Raw genomic sequence first — 13,684 nt, 5'->3', positions numbered from 1 at the left:
CAGGTTAGATGCTTCTTCCCTTCAGCTGCCATTACAGCCTTGTGCTCCTTCCCCTCTGGGAAGCAAACAAGGCAGCGATTCCCACCCTTTTGAGGAAAGCAGACGCGGGAGGTGGAGGGCAAGGAGGAGTAAGCCCATGGCATTCTCCTGCCCCCTCCCTCCTCCATACCCCCCTGGCTCTGTCACGCCCCAGGAGCCCATACAGCCAGGGCAGCTCACTGCCAGCTCCCAGCCCTGGCAGGAAGAGCAAATGTCATTCCCATTATGCACAAGGAGCAGTGTGGGAAAGCTTCCCGTGCCTCCCAGGCATCACTTCTCCGGAGTGCTTTATATGAGCCTTTCTGCAGGGACTGCAACTTGAAAAGTCACCTTTTAGCCTTAAAGGACCATACAGTAACCATGCCCCCACCATTGCACATAAAACAAGAAAAACAGAAGTAAGACTGCACAACGGGCTGGGTGAAATGTGTCTGATTTCCACTAAGTCCCTAAAGCCAGCCCTCACAGTGCAAATAAGCACTGAATCATAAAGTAACATCTCTCTCCTGGCAACCTGGAAAATTTTTGCCCTCAGGTCTTGTTTTTTTTCTTTTCTTTCCCCCCCCCCCTCAGCTCCTGAGATGGTTAGACATAAAGCAAGGTGCAGAGTTGAAAGGAGGAAAAAAGGTAACTATAGCAGGAAGCACTTGAAGGGTGAAACTAATGAGACTGTTTTTGCAGGTGATAGAAAAAGCAAAACTGGAAGAAGGAATAAATGAGTCAGGGTTGCTGCCATCTCCCCTTTGATGTTTGTGCCGTATGTAGCTGCCTGAGCCCTAAACTGGCAACACTTCAACAACCTCTTCTCAGCCCTCTTGGCAAATGTGGATTAAGAAACCCCTTCTCATTCAGGCACCTAACATACACTTCATTTTGGGTGCCACCTTTCCACAGTACACACAGGCAATGGTCTGTTTTTGCAGACCTCTGAGGAAGATCCTTTCCATCTGTCTGTGATCCCCTAGGAAAGGTGAACAGGACTTCTTTGTGGAGACAGGTATCTTCCTCCACTGGCTATAAAGATAACGTTGGCACTTCTTGAGACTGAGTGCTAGAGGGTAGCTGAAAGGCAGGTATGCATTAGGTATCTACACCAAGCATGCTGAATCCTCCTCATCGGTGCAACTCAGGTTTCCAGCCCTCCCACTAGCCTTTCACCAAGTCCTCTGGCCAGCTTTCTCCACATCTCTTTGTTTGTTGGCCACTTTACCTTTCACCCTTTTTAAACTAAAGAGCATCTGACAGACTCACAGCCAGGTGCTTAGCTGATGGAAACCCATCTACAGCCACCGATTTCCAAGACACGCCAGCTGAAACCACCTGGATATATGACCTCAAAAGTTCAACTCATTTGGCCTGTTGAGCATTCTCTTGCTTCAGCTTTCTGATCTGCAAATAGTTTTAGCTTCTGATTGTACAAGCTGAGCCAATTGATCCCTGGCATTTCTCCACTTCACTCACATCATCTTGTTAGCAGGATTCTGCAGTAGGAAAGGGAAAGGTGTATTTAAACACCAACAGGGAAAAGATTTGCAGCTAAGAGTTAGGCAGAAGTAGACAGATGTAGTAACCAGACTGTGAGCAAGACATGCAAACAAGGCATCTGATGAACTGGAACTGTACCCCGCCTCACTACAAGAGGGATATTGAGGTGCTGGAGCGTGTCTGAAGAAGGGCGATGAAGCTGGTGAGGGGTCTGGAGCACAAGTCTTATGAGGAGTGGCTGAGGGAACTGGGGTTGTTTAGTCTGGAGAAGAGGAGGCTGAGGGGAGACCTTATCGCTCTCTACAACTACCTGACAGGGGGTTGTGGTGAGGTGGATGTTGGTCTCTTCTTCCAAGTAACTAGTGATAGGATGAGTGGAAATGGCCTCAAGTTGCACCACAGGAGGTTTAGACTAGATATTAGGAAAAATTTCTTTACTGAGAGGGTGATCAAACATTGGAACAGGCTGCCCAGGGAAGTGGTGGAGTCACCATCACTGTAAGTATTCAAAAGAAAATGGAACTCCTTGTCCTGTTAACTGCTTGGGCTTGTCACTGCTGTCCTCTACTTTTGTTCCTGTGAAACTCAGGAAGGTTTTTCAGGTAAGGAAAAATATTTTGAACCTGAGATGATTCCAGCTGCTTGACAGTGAGAAAAAATAAGTAATGTAATAGTCAGAAGAATTTACATGACATGGAGTGTCTTAAACTTGTGTAGATCTTAGAGAAATACATTACTTTGACAAAATAGAAAATGAGAGCATGAACGAGTTTCAGCAGAAGCAAGAAAAGAAATATTGGGAAAATGGTAATGCTCCGATTCACTGTCTTGATCAGTCAGGCTGGATGGGTCTTTGAGCAACCTGCTCTAGTGGAAGGTGGCCCTGCCCATGCCAGTCGCATTGGAACTAGAGGATCTTTAAAATCCCTTCCAACCCAAACCATTCTATGATCTTTCAGCTGCTAGCTGGCCAGTTCAGAGATTGTTGTTATGGTCTGCATGTCAGTCATCCTCCTGAAAGCCCAAAGTAAGAACTGCAGATGCTGAAAGCACTGGGTAAGGAATATCAAATATGTAGTGTGCATAATCATATTGCATATCACTGAACTGTAGTGAAGCTGGAATGGAAATAAATTGCTGCCTCTGACCAATGTTTGTTTATGCCTGCTTTCCATCTTCATTATCTTTTTATAGGTTATACAAAAATAAATGCAGTAGGAGAAATCTTGTTCTCACTGAAGTCAGACAAACCTCTAGTTGCCATAAACTGAGTCTGGATTTCATCAAGCTGTGTATGCAAATGCATGGGGAAATGCCTGTACAAGTCAAAAAGTGGGCTTACGTGTAACGGTGCTGAGAAGAAAGAGCTGATCTACTGGAGAGGTATCAAACCAAGATGCTATGTTTAAGCCAGTTCAGCTATCAGATGGTTGACCTAATGGAACCGCTTATGAAATTTTATTTTCAAATGGGAGATGACTAAACTAGCCTTTGGAAAACTGGGAAAGCCACTCCAAAATGTGTTGAAAGTCTGAGTTTATCAGAAAGAGAATAGCTGAAGACCTGGAGCACTGTAAAGGATGAAGAGAAAATGTTTCTCTTTGCACAAGGGATGCATCTTATATTACTGTTCAGCTCAGGGTGCTTAGTATTTTACGCAGCAGTCAGACCTTTCTTAGACATAGAACAATCTTCCACCCTGTTTTACAGCTCAGGAGACTTACATAAAGCAAATTAAGTTTTGGCTTCTGTTTTTTCTGGATGAGACTCTCTGGATCAACTTTCTAAAATTGTCTTCATGATCAGAGAAGGTAGAAGGACCCTTTTTTCCCAGCAAAGCTATAGTTGTTCCACAGTCATGTGCTGCCAAAAACTTAAGGTTTCAAAAAAATTACTGAAAATCTTTAAAAGTGGTGACATGGATGAGCCTAATACACAGGCATTAACTCTGAAAAAAATCACACCTTTTCATGCGGCTGCCTTTTTCTCAACGTCACCCCCAAAGCAGTGGACCCTGAAGAGAGAATTTTACTCGATATAAATACGACAAAAGCCAGAGGGAGACAGGCTATGCAGCAAGAGCTGATCTTAAATGCATTCCTACCTTTTACCCATATCTTATTTCTCTCACACTGAACTTTACTTTTCTCCTTCCTCATCTTTTAGCACACATTCCTTCCTCGGTGTCTTCACTCCTTCAGCTTAAATAACTCAAGGCTTCCAAAAAACGCAGCCTGTGAGTTCATTCTCACATGATGATGGGGCCAGAGGTGTTGCTCCATGTTGCAGAATAATAACCACGGTAGAACAAGGTTTAAAAAGCAAGGTGGGTGACAAGATGCCTCTGTTGCAGCTCATGCTAATTGTGACTAGTTGTTTTAACACTGGATGGGTCTGCCATTGCCAGCAACCCCCCCGGCACTTACTAGGCGTTATTTCCCCCCCTGGTTCTGCTCCCCCCACCACTTTGACCACCTGCAGCCCTTCAGGCATTACCGGCTCTTCCTTCCCAGGGCTCCTCTGCCCGAGAGAGGAGTCTCCGTGCAGAGGAACCGAAAGCGGCCAACACCAACGCACCGGCGGGGAGGCCCCGGTGGGGCGGGGGCAGGCGGCGGCCGCCAGGGGGTGCTGCCGCCCCGCGCAGCCCCCGCGCAGCCCTCGCGCAGCGCCCGCGCAGCCGCCGCGGCTCGGTTGCGCCTCCGGAGCCGGCGCGGGCCGGGAGAGGCAGCGCCGAATGCGCGCTCGGCCCTCTGAGGTGCAGGGACATTTTCCCGAGTGGGGACTGATTCGGGCGGTTTGGCTCCTGTGCGCTTGCGAAGGGGCTGCCCTGCGTCTGGTTGTTCTTAGGAAACGTAACGCCCAACACAAAAACCCTTGTAAATTCTTTCATACATTAATTAAATCATCCATGACAGATAACTGATTTTTTTTTTTTCTTCTTTTCTTCCAGGGAGTCTCCAGCAAACATTTTCTGATTTTCCATCTGAAAAAAATATATTTTCTATCTTTCTGACCGACCCTTTCTGGGGGGATCCCATGGCTATCCTTGCATGGCTCAGATAGGATTCTGACTCAGTTCTATCATTTTGGAAAAAAAAATTTTAAAAAGATTTTTTTTTTCACAAGAACATCTCATGCATATACAGTAAAAACTTCCTACTTTGCAGAACATCTTCAAGTAGGTTGCACCCGTATTTATTATAGTGTTTCTTCTGAAGAGATATTAAAGCAGAACTTGTTGTCACAGTGAATAACCATTTCTAATCCATCCAGTGCAAGTGCCAGCAAAGGGTTCCGCTGCTTCATAATTTTTTCATTTTAAGTCAACTTCTGTAGCAAAACTACATTGCCTCTGCCTAAGAAGTTTGCTTCCCTAGTCCTTCCAAATTTAATCTATGCCTGAATCTAAAACCTGTCCTTTCAATGTGTGAGAAAGGAAGAAGTTTGCTCAATCTGCCTTAGGAACATGACTGCCAAGACCTGCCTACTCCAACAGAGTTTGCCATGTGCAGCAAGGAAGACTCTGTCTGCAAATTAATTTTCTATATTTTTCATTTTCTTCATCTTTTTCTCAACCCTCCATTTTCAGGTCCCAGATGAAAACAGCTGCAAGGAATTTAATATTTGACTCTTTTTTTTTTACTATCTAATGACTTGGCCATCATTTCCAAGAATTTGTTCTCTGTCTTGTTACATCCTAACCTATTTTTGGTACAGATTTCAGCAAACTCCATCTTATGGATAAAATTATGCCTTTCAAAGCTAGTACCTTTCTTCTTAGAGGAGAGCAGTCAGCAGCCCTCCTATGGCTCATTACGGCCAGCTTATAAATTATGTAGAGATTTTAGGACAGAATAATTGAGATGGCTGAAGATTTCAAATCAGGAATCACACTGGGGATGTATCTTACACTCCTCTGTCAGAAAATCAAACAAAACCTTCTTCAACAGAACAGATAGCTGAGAGTCAGCAGAGCTACTCCTGCTTTTTTACTGATTACTTACAGATATGTTTGCCGCAGTGCCTTAGGTAGTAAAAAGAAGCTAATGATGACACAAAGCACAGGCACATTCTTCACATGATGCTATTACATATCCAACTTTATTGACTACTTTTGCCATTGACTTTATTGCAGACTGATAGCCAGACTGATGCGGACTGATGCTCTGTGATTCATATTGTGATTTCAGCATTCATTTAAGTCAGGATGAATAACAAGCCAGTTTGACTTATTTATATATTTCTGTATTTTTTTCAGACTTTCTAATCATATACCTCAATACATGAGACTTGCTGTTTCTTCAGGAATGAGTTGCTGTTATTGAGGGATTGTGTATGTTTATGAGCAGCCCAACCCCTTTAGCTGTTGCAGGCTTCTTTGCTAAATACGAACTGGCCCAAGCACTGTGTTGCTCCTTAATTTATAGATTTGCTTTGAAATCACCTTTTTGGGGTCTCAGCCTATGCCAGTAACTCATGGCTTTTATCTGGAAAAAAAAAATTATCTCCTTAGCATGAAGCAAATGCTGAAGGCTGAAGCAAGCAAGACATTTAGCTTCGTTTTATCTCTCTGTCCTGCCTCTGCTGTTTTTTGTTTACCCGGGCTTGGGTGAGGAAGGACTGCAGGGTTGTATTCAAACCCTTATTTGCCTTTCATTTCACTAAGATAACTTTCCATCTACCTTCCCTGTCAGTCTGAGATAAAGGCATTGCTCAAACAGCTGAACTGTTATTTTGCTTGTTATTATTAATTTTGTCTGCTTTGCATGGGACTAGCTGAATGAATGACAGCCCTTCCACATGTCCCCTGGACTGTGATCCCACGGTGACTTCTCTGCTTGGGCCAGTGCTCACAAGGAGCTCACTGAAATCCCTGCTGCTCTACCCACAGTTTGTGCCATTCCAGCGACTTGTGATCCAGTTTACAAAGAATAACGGGGACTTTTGAGGAGGACACCCCTTTTTTGGGAAGTGGCTGAAAAGTGGCTGAAAAGGCAGTGAACCTCAGCTACCATGGCAACCTCCCTTTCTGAGGAAGAGACTACATTGTGGCTGGTTCCTCTTCTGCTTCTCGCCCACATCTTCCGTCCCCTCAGGGGAGCTTCATCTTGGCTCCCACATCACCCAGACCTTTCCACCTGACTAAGTATGGTGAACAATGGTACCCTGGGGTGCATTAGGAGTATTGCCAGCAGATTGAGGTCCTTCCCCTCTGCTCAGCACTGGTGAGGCCACACGTGGAGTGCTGTGTCCAGTTCTGGGCTCCTCAATATGAGAGAGACATGGACATAATGGTGACAGCCCAATGAAGGGCCACAAAAATGACTAAGGGACTGGAGCATTTCTCCTATGAGGAAAGGCTGAGAGAGATGGGACAGTTCAGCCTGGAGAAGAGAAGGCTCAGGGAGGTCTTATCAATGTATATAAATACCTGAAGGGAAGGTGCAGAGGATGGAGCCAGGCTCTTTTCAATGGTGCTCTATAGCAGGACCAGAGGCAATGGGCACAAACTTTTTCACCATGTAGGTGACCGAGCACTGGCACAGGTTGCCCAGAATGGTGGTGAATAAATATCTCCATCCTCAGAGATATTCAAAAGCCATCTGGACAGGTTCCTGGGCAGGACCAGGGCTCTAGGTGTCCCTCCTTGAGCAAGGAGGTTTGGACCAGATGACCTTCAGAGGTGTCTTCCCATCTCAACCCCTCTGTGATTCTGTGAACAAAGGGGTAATTCTGTGAGTGAAGAAGCACTGGTGTGATGCCACCACAGAAGTCTCTCACTAATCAGAAAGTGGCATTGGGCTGTCCTTGTTCTTGACTGTCCTCTTGAGTATGTTTGCTCATGGGGACGGCACGTTTGTGCCATTAAAAAGCTGGATAGACGACCCTGAAGCAAAGCAAATGGATACATGTCATCTAATGACATTAGTAAGTTTGCTTTAACTCCTTTTTTTTTAAACTACTGTGTTTAAGTACTCCAGTCTCATTACCTGACACACTCTAGCACTTCTACTGACATTAGTGGAGTTATTAACTTCTTGCAAGCAAGGGCTACTTTATTTAAGTACCTAAAGGTAAAAGTATGAGATTCCTGGCACCTCATCAACAAGGAGAAAAGGATCTGCCCAAATGAAAAATGAAAGCAGAAGATGGCAGGTAATGAAATGATCCTACTTGTCATCCTAGTATTTTAGAACTTCCTTTTTAAATTAAAACAACGTTTTCACAACTGACTATAGTATATTGTCCTTCCTTTCCTGGAAAAGGGGGTGAAGAGGGAACACAGGTGGCCTGAATTGTGTATGGGGGAAGGATGGATAGAAAGAGGGAGAGTGGGAAAATGGTTTTGCTACAAAATATGAAAAGATAAAAATGAATCCAAGGTATTTGATAAAAATGGCAGTTGGTATTTGGTACCAAAATTGGTAAAAACAAAGAAAAAATAAATACAAGTTGTTCTTATCTGTTTCATTATGAACTTAGGGTTAAAAAACAATTGCAATTCCCAAGCAGTTGTACAAATGTAAAATCCAACACAGGACTGTGGTGGGCTAAGCCTGGCTGGATGCCTGGTGCCCACCAAAGCTGCTCTATCACTCCCTCCCCCCTCAGCTGGACAGAGGAAAGAAAATATAACGAAAGGCTCGTTGGTTGAGAGAGGGACAGGGAAAGATCATTCAGCAATTACTGACATGGGCAAAACAGACTTGACTTGGGGAAATTAGTTTGATTTATTACCAATCAAATCAGAGTTGGGTAACGAGGAATAAAACCAAATCTTAAAAACACCTTCCCCCCCACACCCCTCCCTTTTTCCTTGGCTCAACTTTACTCGCAATTTTCTCTACCTGCTCCTTTCCCAGCAGCACAGGGGGACGGGGAATGGGGGTTGTGGTCAGTTCATCACACCTTGTCTCCGCTGCTCCTTCCTCCTCAGAGGAGGACTCCTCACACTCTGCCCCTGCTCCAGCCTGGGGTCCCTCCCACGGGAGACCGTCCTCCACAGACTGCTCCAACCTGAGTCCTTCCCACAGGCTGCAGTTCTTCACCAACTGCTCCAGCCTGTGTCCCCCCATGGGTGCCGTCCTTCAGGAACAGGCTGCTCCAGCCTGAGTCCCCTCGGGGGTCACAAGTCCTGCCAGCAACCCTGCTCCAGCCTGGGCTGCCCATGGGGTCACGGCCTCCTTCGGGCATCCCCCTGCTCCAGCGTGGGTCCCTCCCTGGGCTGCAGGTGGAGATCTGCTCCCCCGTGGAGCTCCATGGCTGCAGGGGCACAGCCGGCCTCACCAGGGGCTTCCCCAGGGGCTGCCGGGGAACCTCTGCTCCGGCGCCTGGAGCCCCTCCTGCCCCTCCTGCTGCTCTGGCCTGGGGGCTGCAGGGCTGTTGCTCTCACCTTTTCACTCCTTTCTTTGGCTACTGCTCTGCAGCAGGTTTTTTCCCAAGAGGTGCTACCACGGTGTCTGATGGGCTCAGCCTTGGCCTCCTGTCTTGGAGCCGGCTGGCGTTGGCTCCGTTGGACACAGGGGAAGCTTCTTGGAGCCTCTCACAGAAGCCACCCCTGCAGCCCCTCTGCTACCAAAACCTGGCCATGCAAACCCAATACATCTCCTTAAAGAGCACTCTTTAACAATAAAACATTTTTCAAACAGCTTTTGTATCTCAATCATTAGAAATCTTATCTACACAATTAAGCCTAGGCTACAAAGAAAGGAGTAAATAACGTCTTACTTTTACAACAGCAATTGAGCTAAATGTCCAGGCGATAAGCTAGCTCTTCTGACTGTTCACCCTGTTCAGTTTTTTCAGCAGTTTTTAAGGAAACACCTAAGAAAAATTAGGGAGCTGCTGTTTCCTTTGGATGAGAAACAGGCACACAACGTTTTTCCAGCTATCTGTCTACCTTTGTTATCATCTTATTTCTCATCAAATACAGAGGAGAAAGGAAGAGTCTATTCTACAAACACACCAGCAATTTTTAGGGTATTATCTGTGTTTGAAGGGTTACAGATTCCTTAAGGAAGCATTTTGCATCACATTTCACTTAAGAGTCCTATAGCATCTTCTTAAATATATTTCTATTAACAGAAATAGGGTTCAGCCATATGGCAAATGAGGTCTTCATGCCCATTTGAGAAATGCTACTGTTTGTTGGCTCTGGACTGATTTTTTGGTCCGTATTTTGCTTTTAAAATTCTGTGAATCATCGGAATGAAACAGTCCTTTTCCTTTTCTAGTGTTACTATAAAAAAATGAAATTGCTTTCTGCCTTCACTGGTCATGCACTCCTGCTGTTCCACATTTTTTTCTCCTAAATGTTTTACTCTCCAATTTTGTTCCCACTGCTGTTTGCTGGACTTTTTCATACCTGCCTTTCACACTGAACATCTCTATGAAGACTTTTCAGAACACCTCACTCAACCCAATGACCCAAAACAGCTTCTCAGCTAACAGTGCAGAATCAAACCTGAGTGAATTTATGCCATGAAGTTTCAGATCTTTTGAAAGGTACATTTTCTGAAACCTGTGAACAAGAGGTACTCTCTGCTATATTATTTTAGGGTCATCATAGGAAGGGCTCTCAAAGGGGATGCTGTCCTTCTGGACAGGATGCCCACAGCTCTGCTCCACTGGCAAACCTGCCGCTGCTGAGCAGTCACAGCAGCACGCACCCATGCACCGCCGGGCAGAGACTTCGGGTGGCCCTGGCAGTCGGGCTGCGCTCTGCGCATCTTCCAGCTTCTCAGTAGCTTGAAATAGGGACAACCTGAGGAATTTTCTGGAGAAAACAGGGGAAAGGCAAATGGGGCCAAACCTCAAAAGAAAAAAAACAGCCATAGTTTTAAGTTGCATTTACTTCTGTTGGAAAATAGCCCTTTTCCTGCACAATCAGGAATCTTCACTTCAGAAGCGATACCTTATCTTCTGATCCATGAAATACATGGTGATGGATGACCATGAAAATATGTTCTGCTAGGCATCCCTGTTTCCCTGAGTACGCAGACCATGTACTGCCCTTATCCAGCATTCACAGCCAGCTTGCGCCCATGTTTTTTCATGTTTTGGGGAAGAGACTTGTAGTCAGGGTCAAATTTGATTACCCCTGGGGTGCTCATTGATTTCACCTTCCTGCCAGTGGCAGGGCTTGGTGCCTGAACATGCTCTGGAATGTTTATCAGCTGGTTTGTCAGAGAGAAACTGGTGTACTGCTGGGAGATGGACAGATCCTGCAGATGGCTGGGTCCCAAGCATTTCTGCGATTCTCCTTATAAATCAGAAATGTGCTGGCCCATCTCATATTTTCCTGGGTCTCCACCACAGGAATGTAATGGACACCTGTGTGTTCTGTGAGGGGTTTTTCAACAGTATAGTCCCATAGTTTTTGTGCAATCAAACACACCACAGTCTAATCCAGAGCTTGTTAGGGCCTGAGTTCGCAGTCCTTGCTCATATAAAATTTCCTCTCATTTGTCAGCCACAGGGAGACCTCAGTCAGCATCTCACAGCTTCATTTCTCTCAGGTGCCCTGAATCTGCAGGTAACCCCATGAACAGCTCTTAGTAAGAGAGGGTGCAAAAAAAACAAAGGGAACAAGAGTGATTGTTAATGGAAAACTTCCCCTGATGAGAAATGTCACTGAAAGTCTCTGTCACAAAATTGTCTAATTTGTAAAACATGAAACTATACTACTGCCTCAGTTCCCAGGACCCATCCACCCTCCCACCTCATCCACTACAGCAAGACGAATAGTATGCTAGATTATGTTCTCTTTAACCACAAGCTCTTGCTTAGGATGACCAGAAAAAGTTAAGATGAGGAGGAACTGGAATAGTGCTTTTAATGTATATAACTGTATTTACATATATATTGTATTGTATATATTGTTTTCTAAAGTTCTTGGGACTACATTCCTTGCTGCTGGGGAGCATTTATTTCCAGCAAATAATACAGGGAAACTGCTTTTTCTTTCCTGAAACTTTTGCCTATAATTTAAAGACAGACTTGGTGCCTTAAGTCTCAAGATATAGTGGAGATTCTCCTCTAGGTGTTATTATAGTTTAGCTTTTCTTTGCTGGTTAAGTGTTGCGGTTTCTGATGATTCTGGTTCATCATATGGGTACTGCCTGTGCGTCTGCACAGCTTGTTCCTAGGTCTTATCTCTAGACAACAGATAGATTCTTAAAGGGAACACATGCATTTTTAAGAAATTACATATAATTCATTAACATTTTTTACATCAAAATTACTTTTGAAGAGTGATCTGTTAGAGAGAGATGTATGGAGCTAGCAGTTCTCAGGATTTCTGCTGTCAGACATGCCTCTGATCCTTCAAATCCTAGCCGGTTTGTATGTCCAAGAGCATTTGCTTTTTTTCCTATGCCAGCTGGCCTTAGGAGAAGTAACACTGCCTCCCTATATACCTCACATTGACTAAATCATATTTCAGCAGAAAGACCATCAGTCCTCCTAGAGAATAACCGCACCTTGGGGCTCCCCTACCTTGTGCTCGCTTTCTGCAGAACCGTCTCATAGCCGTGCTGGTCTATCCCTCTCAGGGGCCTTCGGGCACCACCACATCCCAGATGCTAATAATTTTTATTTACTTTGTTACGCAGCCTGCAAGACTAGCAAAGCTCAGTCAAGAAGAAAACACACAAATCTCTCTTTGACAGGGTTTCCTTAGTAGTAGTATCAGCAGTCATGCAAAGCAGTAGATCATAAAATACTCATTTTCATTTTTACTCCACCTTCTCTTCAAATAGCTCATGTAGACTTTCAACTATGAATGAATAATATCTAACAATTTCTCTTTGAAGAAAATATTATTATCCTGGTATATGGAGCTGAAAATGGACCGCAGGCTGTTAAATAACTTCCCCAGGCATGCATCAGAACTGCGTCAATCAGGAAAAAACACACTTTCTTTTTGTTTCAGTCCTGTATTTTGAATCAGCACGATCATGTTTGATAGGAGCAAGCCATTTATTTTAGAGCTAGAGTAAAATAGTTTCAGGCATTTGATATGGAAGCAAATGTTATTTCCTTTTCTCTTAACAGTTAAATGTTAGTATGATTGTCAGCAGAAGAAATCAAGCTTTAAAATCCAAAATGCTTCACTCTACAAAACAAAGGCACTTTCTAAACATTAATATCATGCCTCCTTCTATTTAGATCATTGAACAACAACAAAGCCTGGTAAAATACAGGTGCATCGTTATATTTCACCCTACCAAGGTAGCTGCTTCACAGATTATTTACCTGTGAAATTGCAGATAGATTGTTCAAAGTGATCAGGTCAAGCTAGCATTAACACCAGGAAACACATTTACATCAGGAAGAAGAAAACAAAAAATCAGTATATTTAAATATTTTTTGCCTTGAGCATGGAATGTGTCAGGTGCAGTGAAAGCAAAAGCCAGGCTGGGCTGGGAGAGACTGCGGTGATGGGAGGGAGAAGAGCATCCCCAGAAAAGAGAAGAAAAGTGGGACAGAAAATAAAAGATGTGGGAGAAAATGAATGGATAAGAACTCAAAGGAGAAAGAAAGGAAAGATGTGAAGGGATGCAGTGAGAGACTGGGAGATGGAGAGAAAAGGGTCGGAGGAGCGGTGCGAAGAGACCCTACCTGCTAGCGGAAAGGGGCTTCCACCGGGGCGGCCGCGGGGCCAGCCCGCTGCCATGGCCGGCGATGCCCTGCAGTCCCCCGGCCTTGGCGAGTGAAACCGAGCTGCGCAGGTGGTTGCCTTAAGGGTGCACGTCACTGCCCACAGTGAAACCACTTCTTCAAAAGTGAGGGCCCGAGACCTGAGCCTGAAGGAAATGGCTGTGGGATGGGGAGAAGAGGGGCCTCTCGGGGGCCGGGGAGTGTCTTCCTTCTGTCAGAGGATGCCTCCGCCAAGCCGAGCAGCTGCCTCCGCTCCAGCTGCTCAGTCCTCGCCTGGTTCTTTAGCCCTTCGTTCACACTTCTACAAAAACATATTTTCTTGGGTAAATTCAGGGCAGCTGACGTTTTGATGCCTCACCTTAATTCTTATTTTTGAAGCAGTTACAGTTTCTGCTTTCACGCGCTGGCATGCTGCAGAATTTCTCTGGGTATCGATGAGGGGAAGAGCAAGCGGCGCTGCCAAGCTGAAGAGGCAGGCTCGAAAAAAAATCCAAATGAA

General features: G+C 45.0%; 1 protein-coding gene across 1 annotated transcript in view; it reads right to left on the bottom strand.

The window, feature by feature from the left end:
- The window catches only part of FLT3 (fms related receptor tyrosine kinase 3), a gene marked incomplete at its 3' end in the record, with an annotated part of 44,757 nt that extends 31,394 nt beyond the window's left edge, over window positions 1-13,363 (bottom strand). The window contains exon 1 of the mRNA XM_082000039.1: window positions 13,147-13,363. Coding sequence (XP_081856165.1) covers window positions 13,147-13,201 — 55 coding nt within the window. The 5' untranslated portion in view covers window positions 13,202-13,363. The remainder of the gene's footprint in view (window positions 1-13,146) is intronic.
- Window positions 13,364-13,684: the final 321 nt, after the last annotated feature.

The sequence above is a fragment of the Phaethon aethereus genome, assembly GCF_964289735.1.
Source record: "Phaethon aethereus genome assembly, chromosome: 1".
Lineage (NCBI taxonomy): Eukaryota > Metazoa > Chordata > Aves > Phaethontiformes > Phaethontidae > Phaethon > Phaethon aethereus.
The sequence above is the reverse complement of the archived record's forward strand: the minus strand, read 5'-3'. Positions and strand labels throughout refer to the sequence as shown.